General features: G+C 43.3%; 1 protein-coding gene across 1 annotated transcript in view; it reads left to right on the plus strand.

Annotated features, from left to right (window-relative positions):
- tmem8b (transmembrane protein 8B) overlaps positions 1–12,611 on the plus strand; it is a 121,211-nt gene that overhangs the window by 42,204 nt on the left and 66,396 nt on the right. The window contains exon 4 of the mRNA XM_012828502.2: positions 7,028–7,161. Within this exon, the coding sequence (XP_012683956.2) occupies positions 7,028–7,161 (134 nt within the window). The remainder of the gene's footprint in view (positions 1–7,027; positions 7,162–12,611) is intronic.

Raw genomic sequence — 12,611 nt, forward strand, 5'->3', positions numbered from 1 at the left:
ATTTGTGAGCTCTTTTGTTGGCCCCGCAGCTATGCCTCCACTCCCATAACCAATTAGATGTAGATTAGACCGTGGGGGTTGGCCTCGACCTTTCCTGAATTCAAGGAAGTGACAGCACCTGTGGATCACAGTGGCACACAAGACTCTCCAAGTGGAATTAATTGGTGTGGGTTTGAACACCAAAACACCCCTATCCACTCCTAGTCAAAGAAGACTTCTCACTTTATTAACTAATGTCTATTGCCGTGGCAGACATGAACTACAGAATCTGCAGAATGTTAGGGAGGGAGACTTCAGCTAGAGAGCAGGTCATGACAATATCGCCCTCCCCCTCCTTGTCACAACTGAAGGGGACCTTGTACCCTCCAAACTCGCATAGCTTTGAAAGGGCCAAAACCCTCCTTGAAAAATATTATTTGTGCTGAAAATGAAGTAATGCCACCATTTAAAGCCGCCACAACGTTTTCAAATCCAGCCTGCATTCCTCTACCTGTCAGGCTGTCACTGTGACTTGATCCCCTCTCTTGTGCGCATTGATGGCATCAGAAATGTGGCGCGGTCTGAGTCACGGTCCGTGGCAGACTGTCGGCTCCCTCCCGCAGTCGCTGATGAACGCCTCGTGTATGTCTCACTGCGACTAATCAGGGGGGTACCAGACCAAACACTGCAGGCGCCCTGTCCACGCAGTCTCCCAATCAGATGGCTAGGCCAGAGAGAACAGAGGGATGCATGAGAGAGGAAGAGAGAGAGAGAGAGAAAAACACATATAGAGAGGGGTAGTGCGTATTTGTGTGTGAGAGATACAGATTGTGAGATTGAGAGAGAGAGAGAAAGACAGACAGGGGAGGCAAAGCAGGCAATTGCTGGGACAGCTGATTACGTTCAGAGTAACATCAATTCCAAAAAACCCCCTTCATGTTGGAGACAATAATAACATGTCCAGATAGCACTACAAGGTTCCCATACCATTAGCTTGGTAGGAGCTAATTAGGCTACATCATGGCAACACTGTGAAATGCAAGTCTTACAACTCAACAAAAAGTACAGGCGACAGGAGGGGGAGAAGAAAAACCAAACAGTGGTTAGTGTGCATCTGTTACATTGACTGAAGTAGGCAACGGTTTGGCAAACACAATTTGCCTCTGCAGGTAAATGGGTTGTCAGTTCTAACAACAGCTAGCTAGCCAGTAACTTTAATAATCAATGTACGCTATTTAGCTTGCTAGGTCTTTTACTACGTGTTTTCTTGGTAAGGATCTGTTTTTAATCTGTAAGTGGCAGATATCAGGTGATATTCACTTTGTTTGAAATATGGTTGTTAAGATCTGAAAGTGTATAAAGCTTTAGCATCTTCTAAGATGTAATAAATTGGCCTATGGATGTGAACTGTGCTGGCATTGTTCTCTCCAAGCCAATAGAAACAAAATCAGAACAAATACTCCTTTTTCTGAAGGAGATTTGCTTAACATTCTTAATGTATCCCAATAAGTATCCCTACATGTCTCCAGAGATAGGCCTACTAAAGAAGGTAGGATCAGTTTATCCCAATATGAAGATGACAGTGACTTGCCTTCCAAAATGTCTTCTTACATATCTTATCTGTATCTTATTCTGTATAAGGTGTCCACATTTTTTAATTATCACAATGAATATATAATTATTTATTTCTAGCATTTCCTTCACTTTCCACCTCTTGCTCTGCTCATGATGTATACATGCACAAGTATGGTGTGCACTTTATTCTGTACTTCTAAAAAAAAAAAAGTTTGTTTGAATGGATACCATTTGTAGATGTTTAGACGATGAGGGTCAGGGGGTAGGGTTAGGGGTCCCATGCTCAGCCTTATGCTCGGGGCCTACAGAGTCCCTAGAAACGCCCCTGCAGATAGTGTAACAGACAGTGTGCGTGTGTGTTAGAGAGAGAGAGAGAGGGAGAGACAGACAGAAAGAAAGAAAGAAAGAAAGAAAGAAATAGATAGACCGAGAGGGAGTAAGACAGAAAAGAGGCATGTACCCAGCATGGCTCATCCCGTCATCTCTGCTGGTTGGAGATGTTATCCTAGATCACCCACAACCAGAAGCATGGCTCCTTGACAGTTTGCTCTGTGCAACCCAAACTCTTGGAGTGAATCAGCAGGCTAATTAGGGGCTGTCAAACCCTCTAGTATGGTTTAGCCGGGTTGAGCCAACTATGCTTCTTTTTCACTGGGACGAAAGCTGTCAGTTTATGACTGTCAGTTTACCGTTTGCCTCCTTTTATTGAATTTTTAATTAGCAGCTGTCAGCAGCCTAACTCATTCCTGACAGCTGCTCCCAGCCTGGCTGCATTATTGAGGAACGTCAGTAGTCTGCCGACACCAATGGAGAGAGTTGTGGGGTATGGAGAGAAAACGGTTCCCTTAAAGCCATCTATCCCCCGGGGGGCACTGGCTGCTTGAGAGGACACAGTAATGGCCACGAAGAGGAAGGGCAAAAATGGAGGGGGGGGGGGTTGTCAGGGGCCCTATTACACTCCCTCCTAGTAGCTCGTCTATAAACTTTAAAAGGATGGCACTATGGCTAATGCGTGAGGCATCCCAAATAAGTGCAAAAGCTTATCAGGCGGAGAGAGAAACGCTGTTTCGCAGGCTTAATTTTTATTTTGTGTCTGTCCTCGGGTCAGCAGAGACTCATAGCGGGGAGATATGTTTTCGTCGCAGTAGAGACATGAGGCTACACGGGGCTCCTGCAGGCCATCCGTCATGTCAGTAACGGAGGTGACATGAGCCTGATGTAAACAGTAGCGGTAATGTAGATGTGGCTTCGAGGAGGAGGGGGAGCAGGAGGAGCAGGAGGAGGAGGAGGAGGGAGGGGGAGGGGTTGGATGCTGAGTCCTGTAGGAGCGAGCAGATTGCAGAGCAGAGGTGTAGTTTGGACATTAATGGTGCCACAGATACCTGTGGGGGCCTGGCCTGCACGGGTGATGAATGTGTTGTCTTGTTGGCCCGGGCTGTCGAGCGTGGCTGTAAAGCACTGCAGAGGCTCCGCTGCAATCCCAATATCTGCAGCTGCAAAACAACACAAAACACACAAACAAGCCATGACTCGATGCTGCTGCACGTCAAGCCAAAACACATGCAGAGTTCATCTCCTCTCTAAACCCCTCAAAACCCACCAATGTATCAGAACCATTTTAGATAAAGCAGGTCTCTGCGTGAATGGGCCCCACTTTCCATTTCTTCATCTGCTTTAGTCTGTGTGAAAAGATGTGCTTTTGTAGCCATTTGTTTTGTGAATAGAAAGACAAAAAAAAGACCGCCGATATAACGTTCCACATATGCAGCCGCACTCACCCTTCAATAATGGCGCAGCAGAAGGCATCATCGCACCCACAGCTGGAGGTCTGGTTTAACATGCAGATGGAGGGTGGTGGTAGCTACAATATCAATCGCCTCACTATTTAGGAGGAAGCACAAACTTGTGCTGAGTGCAGTAATTACCCCACTCGCTCTCGCAAAGTTGGCTAAATTGGGCACCAGCGCGGGGCGGCATTCCGGTGTTTGCTTCGTACCCAAACCGACTCCCTGCGCCCATCCCCCACCCCCCTCGGTGCCACCTCCATCCGCTTCATGCCCACAGTTGACATGTGAGTCACAGGCATCCTCCTCAATCAAATCAGCCCAAATGAGAAGCTCGCGGGCTGTCGTTGCTTGTCGAGCTGACAAATATCAAGTCGTAGATACTGTGTGAGGAGTGAGCTGGGGTTGAGGAGGGAAAGTGGTGTGGGGGGGTGTTGCAGAGAGAAAGGCGAGGCTGTGTTTCTGTCTCTTCTAACACCAGCTGTGCCTGTGCTTTCTGTATGCAGTCATGCACAAACAACAGATGGGGCTCCTTCTCCGATTTGTTATTTAATGGTGGCAAGAGTTCTACTTCCCTTTCACTCCCCATTATGTGGTCCTGCTTGACGCGAGCACGTCTACGCCGCTGCTGCAGCCGTGAAAGAAAAAAAAGAAAAAAGAGATGTCGTCCTGTTTTCCGGCACGGATTGCAATATCAGCAATCTATCACCTTTCATTCAAACAGCCCCATAACTCTGGTGATTTACACAGAGCAGTTTACAAAGCCTGCACTACTTCCAGTGTTTCACAGCAGGCACATACAAATGTCTAATATCGTCACGGCTCTGTATAATTTATAATCATAACGAGGTCATTACAAGTCCCTGAAAACTGTCGTACGGTTCCACAGAGAATAGGAAAGTTGCAAAAGGCCACGAGTCCACGGTATTTCTGGTGGTATGTGCCGACGGCGTTGCCTAGGACTATTTTTGTGGGAGCATTGAGGGATAAGTGATTGCTAGATGACTGGTGCTGAGCAGACCGAGGTAGCTAATCAAGCCAAAGTAGAATCTGGCCTGTATAATACACGGGAGGTAATGACTGACGCATGACTCCGCAATGGTCTGAGCAATGATATACCTGACCAGTGGAGCGTGTCAGCAAAATAGATGGTTGATGGAGCCATGAAGAAATCACCGCCATACCTAATGTCCATTACAGCATTAAGGTACATGAAGGAGTAGCATAGCAATTTCGCTCTCTTCATGGAATATTCATGACTGGTCTGCGCAATTAAAGGCATAGATTCAGATGTGGTTTGAATGACAAAACAAGAACAGTATCTCAAAATCCTAAACCACTAAGATCTGAGCTGAAATGGAATAAGCTTGCATATATTTATGCAAGTGTATTTTTATGAAACCTCAAAATTCTAAAATATGGAAAGTGCTTATTGGAAATCATCAGATTGTAGCCTGTGATGACATGATTACAGTGAATCAGGTACCTAGTGACAAATGCTCTTAACCTGTAAGATCCTTTTTCACAACAAAAGTACATTTTTATACTCTCTTGTTCAGCACAATCTTATTTGTTGATTTCCGCATTTCCTTCTGAACTGTTCGCCTCCTTTGTACTAATAAAGTAATCAAGATCTAATTACAAGATAACCATTCAGGCAGTGAAAGGAATTTTATAATTAACAGCGCACTCCTAAGAAGCCAATTAGATATTCAGTTTTTCCTGTTCTCACCACCCTTTCCTCAGACAAACACTTACTCAATTTTTTGTTGTTGTTTTTGTTTTAAGTATTTGGGCCGTCACGTGCTAAAGCTGCTCATTTCTGCCGGTGACACCACAACTCCCATGGTTATTGTTTCACGGTGCGAACCCGGCTGGAGGACTGATAAATCAAGCTCTCGCTCAGCGCTTCCGTGTTGCCCGGGTGATTTGCGAAAGCCGTGTGATGGGTACTGCGGAAAGGAAAGGAAGGATAAGTAGATTGACAACCAGGTGGACAACCAGTGTGGTGCTGGTGGACAACCAGTGTGGTGCTATAAGTTCATTTCGTCACGGATCGTAATATTCTCACGGATCGCGTGACCTTTTATGATTACAATTTTCTGCATGTATGAATTCTTCAATCTTCAACCTGTCAAGTCACGTGTGTGTAAATACTTGACTTGTTCATCTTCAGAAGACCACAAACCCCATGCTTATGTCTGACGTGTGTGGGCGTTCCAACAGGCTAGAGAGAGGGGAGGGGGAGGTGGGGCAGCAAGTAGGTAGGCAGCTCCAGAGGGAGGGGCTTGCATGCTAAGATTTGACAGTGATGAATGTGTTTGAGGGCTGGGGCACCTGCGAGAGAGAGGGCAGGGGAGGTGAGTGATGAAATGCTGCATTGTAATTTGGCAGTCTCCACTGTGATAAATAACAAGAGCTCTGGAGCAAGCAACCCACTCCTCTACCTCTCACTCGCCACCTTTTTCTCCAAGGTACTTCAGAACCATGCAATCTCCCCCCCCCCCCCCCCCACCGTCCCTGAAAAATGTGTCCTTGCAAATCTTTACAACTCCCCTAGTCTTTAATTGGAGCCTGTGTGCACCCAGCCTCCTGGCAAAGCGCATGTGATTTTATTTTTTTACTGGTGATAAACCCAATATAGATATTGCAGCCTCTGTGTTCTCACGCCAACAGGTTTACCCAACAAGCATTCAAAGTGTAGAAGGTGAAAAAGAGGCTCCAGTTTGGAACATCGGCAGGAGAAGAGAGATTTTTATCTTTCTTTTTTTGGCAGTGACTCTGGAACACTTCGTGCTCAGTACATGAAAGGTTGCAGCTTCTTTAATTTGAAGAATCCTAGAATATCTCACTTTGTACTGCAAAGTTTTTTTTTCTCCATCATTCCTTCATCTTGTTTTCCTCTGTGTTTCTGTTCTTTTCTTTGACTATTCTATTGCGTCTTCACTACCTCCGAGCTGTCATCAAACACTTGCCGAAATTAAATTAGCAATTAGGGAGGCTCCGCAAAATGGATGACTCTCAATAACACAGAGGAAGAAAATAACTCTCTGTAGAAGCACAATTTTTCCTAGGTCTTCAATGTCTTTCATCTTTTTCATTTGTCTCTCCACCTTTATGTAAGTGCCTGCTGATCATCTAACCCCGAGAAATACGTGTGTTTGATCAAATCTGGTTTGTGGGGGCTCAGACTCACACCCAAATGTCTCTCTGATGTTTTGGAGTGAGGTTTGCCATGCCGGTGTGTGAGCGTGTGTGACACGAGACAATCATCAAAGGCTATGGTCTCCAAGGGGCCTCGGCAACCAAACCAAAAGCCATGTATTTAGACTGGATAATTACCGTTGAGTCTTCAGAAATTCTGCCTCTCGGAGTCACCCCACGTTCTCATCCCACGTGTTTTTTTTTTTCTCCAGTTTTTCTTTGTTTTTTTTCAAGGCAGTCTGCTGACAGCGTGATGACACAATGCAGCTCCTTTGTTTTGACAGATGTAGGGGGAGACCTGGGTCTTGTAGTCTGCTGGCCTGCAGAGACCCGGCACCTTGACAGGTGGTGATGGTAGCTTCTTTTTGACATGCTCCCACTGATCTGTCCATTCCCTCCTATCTCTCTCTCTTTGTCTCTCCCCCTCTCTCTTTCCCTCTCCCTGCCTCTCTCTCTTTCCCTTCCATCTACCTCTCTCTCCTCAGGGTCTGCATGAGGAATGCCAGTACCTCTTCCAGCCGCAGCTCATTGTCCAGAGGCTTATCGGCATCTCAGTTCTGTACCCCGGGTACTTCATCGACCAGATGATCCCTGTTCACAACAGATCGGTCCTCTACAAGTGAGTCACCTCTTCCCCTTTGTTTGATTGCAACAGCAACATGCAATGGTTCCCCTGCCCCCTCTTCCTTCTCTCGCTCTCTCTCTCACTCTCTCTCTCTCACTCCCACTCCTAAGTGCACATGCGCACATACTCCTGCAAACCCATTAAAAGCTCTGTAGAGCTCAACTGTCTATACTGATTCATTTATTGGTGCCCCAGTCCATTTGGTAATAGAGCGGCATTCCTCTTTGCAGGCAGATTTAGCACGTACACCCTCATGATGTCTATTTTAAGGGGCTTGTTTCAAGTGAGGAGAGCTGATTAAGATGCGGATGCCATTTGCAGTAAAGCTCCGTATGCTAACGGCAGCCTGTCTCTCGCTGCCTTTTACCTCTCTGTCAAGCTGCTGTGCAGACACACATTCAAGTGTGTGTGTGTTTGTGTGTGTGTGTGCTAGGGTGCACATATGCACACATCAGTCACACACACACACACACACACAAACACACACACACACACACACACACACACAAACACTTTCTCATATACTTTCTATCTCTCAGACATGCACATTTTCTATCTAACCCTCTTCCACACCTATTCACCACTCTGTCTCACGCAGCCTCTCTGTCTCATTCTCACTCTCACACACACACACACACACACACACACACACACACTCTCTTGCTCTCTCCCACTCTCCCCCACTCTCCTCTTCCCCTCATTGTCATTCATCATTCCAGGCACATCCTCTCTCCTCTCCATCCTCTACAGAGTAGGTTTCCACTCTCATTAATTTCACATATTAATGGGCCCCTCTCTCAATTAACAACCCAAGGAAGAGAAAAAGAGAGAGAAAAGAAACTCGTAAGTGCTTACAAGCATGAACAACAACAACAACAACAACAGCAGCAAGCGTGAGGCATGAGACGTGTCTGTGGGCTAAAAATGTGGGGTAAAAGGTGCTGTATGTGGACTGTCTGCTGCCTGTAATGTGTGCTTCAAATACCAGGTGAGAACAGACAGTCGATGCAGAGAATGGCAGCTTTCATTCCTCCATTGATGGCAGCTCTGTACAATCTCTGGACAGGGCATCTTCACAAAGGGGTTCTGGTCTTTGCGGTTTGTCCAAGCCCTTCATTAGTGATGCAGTACTAAGAGTATACAGGCCCTAATTTGAAAGGGTGTCGAGCTGTGTGTTACGTGTGTGAAATAATTATAGTCCGCAAATGGTGCAACATCGAAGGGAGGAGTCGAGCAGAATTGTTATTTGCATGTATGCACTCAGGACGCTAGAGTAGTGAAAAGGCTTTATGGGACCTATGAAACGGCATATTAATTTGTGGGTGTGCCATTAAATTAGTGTCTTTGGAGCCAATCATGTCAACAGGAATTATGACATGTGCTGTGATGACAAGCCACTTATCATTAGTTTGTTTGAAGTCCATTAGACATCAATGCATGTTATGAAAATATTTAACTTGTTAAATTGTCCTTGTGAGTTGTGTTGAATTGATAAAAGCCCAACACAGTTGTGTGCAATCATTTCTGTGGTCAAATGGGCCAAATTAACACGCTTGAAAGCAAGCTTAAAAAAATAATAATATTGAAATTATGTATGTAGAATATAGTGAAAAGGTAAGCAAAGAGGTTAGTAGTAGGGATAGGTAGCCTCATTTCTTGAGGGGGAACAGTCCTGTTAGCGCTTATGAGGTGGAGAAAATAATGAGCTGTATATGAGCTTATCAATCTATGGATCAAAAACATTAATGTCATCTTCCAAGCATTTTCTTGCAAAATACCAACATACTCACAGTTTAATGGTAAAAACTATCTTTGTTAAACTCCAGTAGAGAAAATCCCGCAACGACAATTTTTTTAAATCAGGAAACAGCAAATGTAATGAAACACAGATAATGCTCCATTTCCAGAGCGAAGCGAATAATCCCAAATGGCGAATACACCTTTATTAATTCCCTTTTTCTTCCAAGTTCAGCGCAAACCAAATAACCTGCTAGCCATAGAAGAACATAGAGAGGTGGTGTGTGGCGGTGGAAAGTGAATTTAATCGTCTACTTTGGCTCATTTCTCCGTAATAATTGCATTGTAAATTATAAAGAACATAGTAGCCTAATAAGGTAGGAAATGTATACTGAACATCTGACGAGGCTTTCTGGCCTTCTACATCATGTAGACATTGAATAATTATTACTATATGCTACATAATATGGTGATGACAATTCTTGCACGACACTGTCACTATGACAACGTATTTTACATAAAAACAGCCTTCTGTGGTTGGTGATACTAATTCAAACAACATTACTGAACTTGGACAGAGCCGCTGAAAACATATTTAATGAACAGGGAAAACCAAACAAATATTCCCAAATTATCCCATTTGTAGACAGAAATTGTGCTCCTTCTCAATTTAGGCCTATCTTTATTGCCCCTATACTAGGAGACGTTAGGCTATTTTAGAACAGTAAATGGGAGAATGATGTGTTGATCAGTGGTCTAAACTAAGTGGAGTACTATGCTGTAAAAAATCTGTCTTTTTTGTTGTTGTGCATTAAGGCCCTGATGAATGATACGCATAAAGTGTAGTTGCATATCTTAAGTAGCCATTGGGTAAAAAATTGTGTTGAGTTAATTACCAAATGAATGTGCCCTAGTAATCAAAATACTGTAGCTTTACGCCATGCCCTTCTTTGTTCTGCATAAGAACCCACGGTGTGCACCAATTAAATTAAGGCCCATTGTGTACAGTGGGTACCCAACTAGATTAATTCTGTATGGAGATGTTGATATACATTTTGTTAATGTCACACTTGATATTTTAAGGTTGTCATGAGTTACAGAGACCACAAGAAAATCAGACCTCACTTAGATGTTGCTCACATGACTATGGTTCATTATATAATATGCAGGTTTATTTCTTCAGGTAATTCCTCACTCTATTTTAGTACAGTAGTCCTATAGAATCTGCAAACTATTAAGTTATCTGCAGCAAAGTGCCCTTAGAATAGCCTAAGTGAAAAATATAAGCCTGATTAATGAAGTGTAGAATTTGCAAACAAAAGCACAGGTAGAACATACTACCTGTCTATGAATTAGGAGATATTGAAGAAAAATCTTGGGTTAAAAATATCTGCACGGTACATCAAAATGTCCATTAGAGCAGTATGAAGCAGTTTGATTATGATCTCATGAAAAATTGACCCGTATTTTATGAATGTGTTAATAACTTGTGAGATGGAACATAATGGAGAATAAAATGCAAGAAAAGACATAATTAAATTTGAGGTAAATCACTTTTTAGTTTCTTCTAAAGACAGATTAGAAGAATGAAATAATCCAAAGTAAACACACCCTGTTGCCTTTGATTGGATATTTGATGTGTTGTTCACCATGAACAAATGTAGAACCATGAAAGAGGAAACCACATTAATTAGCTGGTGGTTGAAAACGCCGATACAAACACAATTAGCCCTGGTTACGCCGGCAACATCTGGCCTCAACTGAAAACAAGGTTGAGAGGAAACTAAATCTTTTTTATTTTGCTTGCATTGTGAAAATAATTAGTCAAAATCAAGACAATGGTATTATGCATGCATGTTTCTCCATAGGAGGTTGAAAGGCTGCTTAGTGCTGAGTTCAGTATTTCCCCAGAGCCCTGATGCAAATTTGATTTAGCAACTTGTAAAAAAAAAAAAAAAAAAAGATTACAGATTGTAGTCCTCAGAGTGTGAGGTTGTTGTTTTGTGCCTGGAAGCTGTTGATTGAGACATTTCTTTTGGAAGTTTTAGTTGGGCCTCTGCTTATGTGGCCTTTGGTTGGCTGTAACTGAGGAGGTTTTGCATAGCCTACTCATCAATATGTTTACATGTGAAAAGACACCCCCAAGCCTCTGGGAAATTTCCCGATACTTATTTTATTTCTCAGCCGTCACTGGCTTCCGTGTATTAACACATCTACACAAACTAAGTCATGTCTCGCCGTCCATTGATAGCAATGCAGCCAATCAGTCTTTAGATATGAGGAAATCTCTGGTGAAACAAGCATGATTTATTTGATTTCTGAACTGCCGTGCTTTTAATAAAGGCTAAATTACTTTTCTCTTTGAGATTCTTTGCACTGAAAGCCCAGTGAAGATAGTTTGTGACTGATGGTCTGTTATGTACAAATAGAATCCCTCCTGTCATTTACGATGTGCCTGTTTAATAGGCACCATTTGCAAGGAATTTCAATCTGTATTCTCAAGTCATATGGGCTTTTATGAAGCCACACAGAAGATGGAAACTCATCCAGTTTCTTTTCTGCTATCTTATGAAACTGGGGAATGGATGGGGTAGTGCAAAGCCTGACATTTTGTCAGTTAGAAGCAAAGGTGCTGTATAAGAGAATTATGATTTTTATTTTGTTGAATTCAACGTGGTTATCACTGATGGAGATTTTTTATGTGTAATTTGGGCTCAAGCATCTTTGCTGCCTTGGACTTTTGCACAACTCAAGTGGTATTAGGGTGTAATCATCAATATACTTTTGTATTTGGATTCTGGACTGCAAAACCACTCTGAATCCTTTGGGAAATTTACTGAGGGTTCATTTCTCACACACACACACACACACACACACACACACACACACACACACACACACAGCTTTCCCATATTACAAACTCCCGACCAAAGCCGTATCTTATCATCCTTTAAAGCTAACACAGCCAGCCAGTGACTATGAGGACATTTCCTGTGAGATAAACATGATTTATTTGACTGCTGACAAACTGCCATTCCTTTAATAACAGTAAAATTTGACTTTTTTTGCTTCAGTTCAGTTGTGGCCCAGTGAAGCTAGTTTCCCATTTAGCAGCCATATGTGTAAATAGAATCCCATCTTTCATTTGATGTGATCATATGTCTGTTTAATAGACATGGTTTGCAAGGAAATATCAGACACTAGTGTCTCGTCATTTGGGCTTTTATGATGCAACAAAAGAGATTGATTTGAGCCCAGCCAATCCAATTGTTCTGCCATCTGATGAAATGTTACTGGGGATGTCTAGCCTGAAATGGGTTTCAGTTAAATACAGAGAATGTATGCACAGACAGTCTTATATAGTATCTCTTTTTGCTGTGCTTTGTGGGTTTGGTGTAGCTGTGATAACAATTATTCACCAACATATTAGAGAATAACTTTCAGAATATTCATACCTTGTAATAAAGAACTTATGATTTGCTCTCCTATGATGACTCTCATTTAGTGTGAAAGTGCCATTTGTTCTGCTACTGGATTCACCCCAATACAGCCCCCCCCCCCTCCCCCCCTGAAGTCTGTACAGTGCCGCTGCTAGCCATTTTGGTGCCCTAAGCATAACTCCTTTATGATGCAAGCCCCCCCCCCCCCCCGCGCGCCAACAGCTGACCAACAATAATGGAAATCGCAAGGTTTCATTAGCCATACCA

The sequence above is a fragment of the Clupea harengus genome, chromosome 7, assembly GCF_900700415.2.
Source record: "Clupea harengus chromosome 7, Ch_v2.0.2, whole genome shotgun sequence".
NCBI classification, from domain to species: domain Eukaryota; kingdom Metazoa; phylum Chordata; class Actinopteri; order Clupeiformes; family Clupeidae; genus Clupea; species Clupea harengus.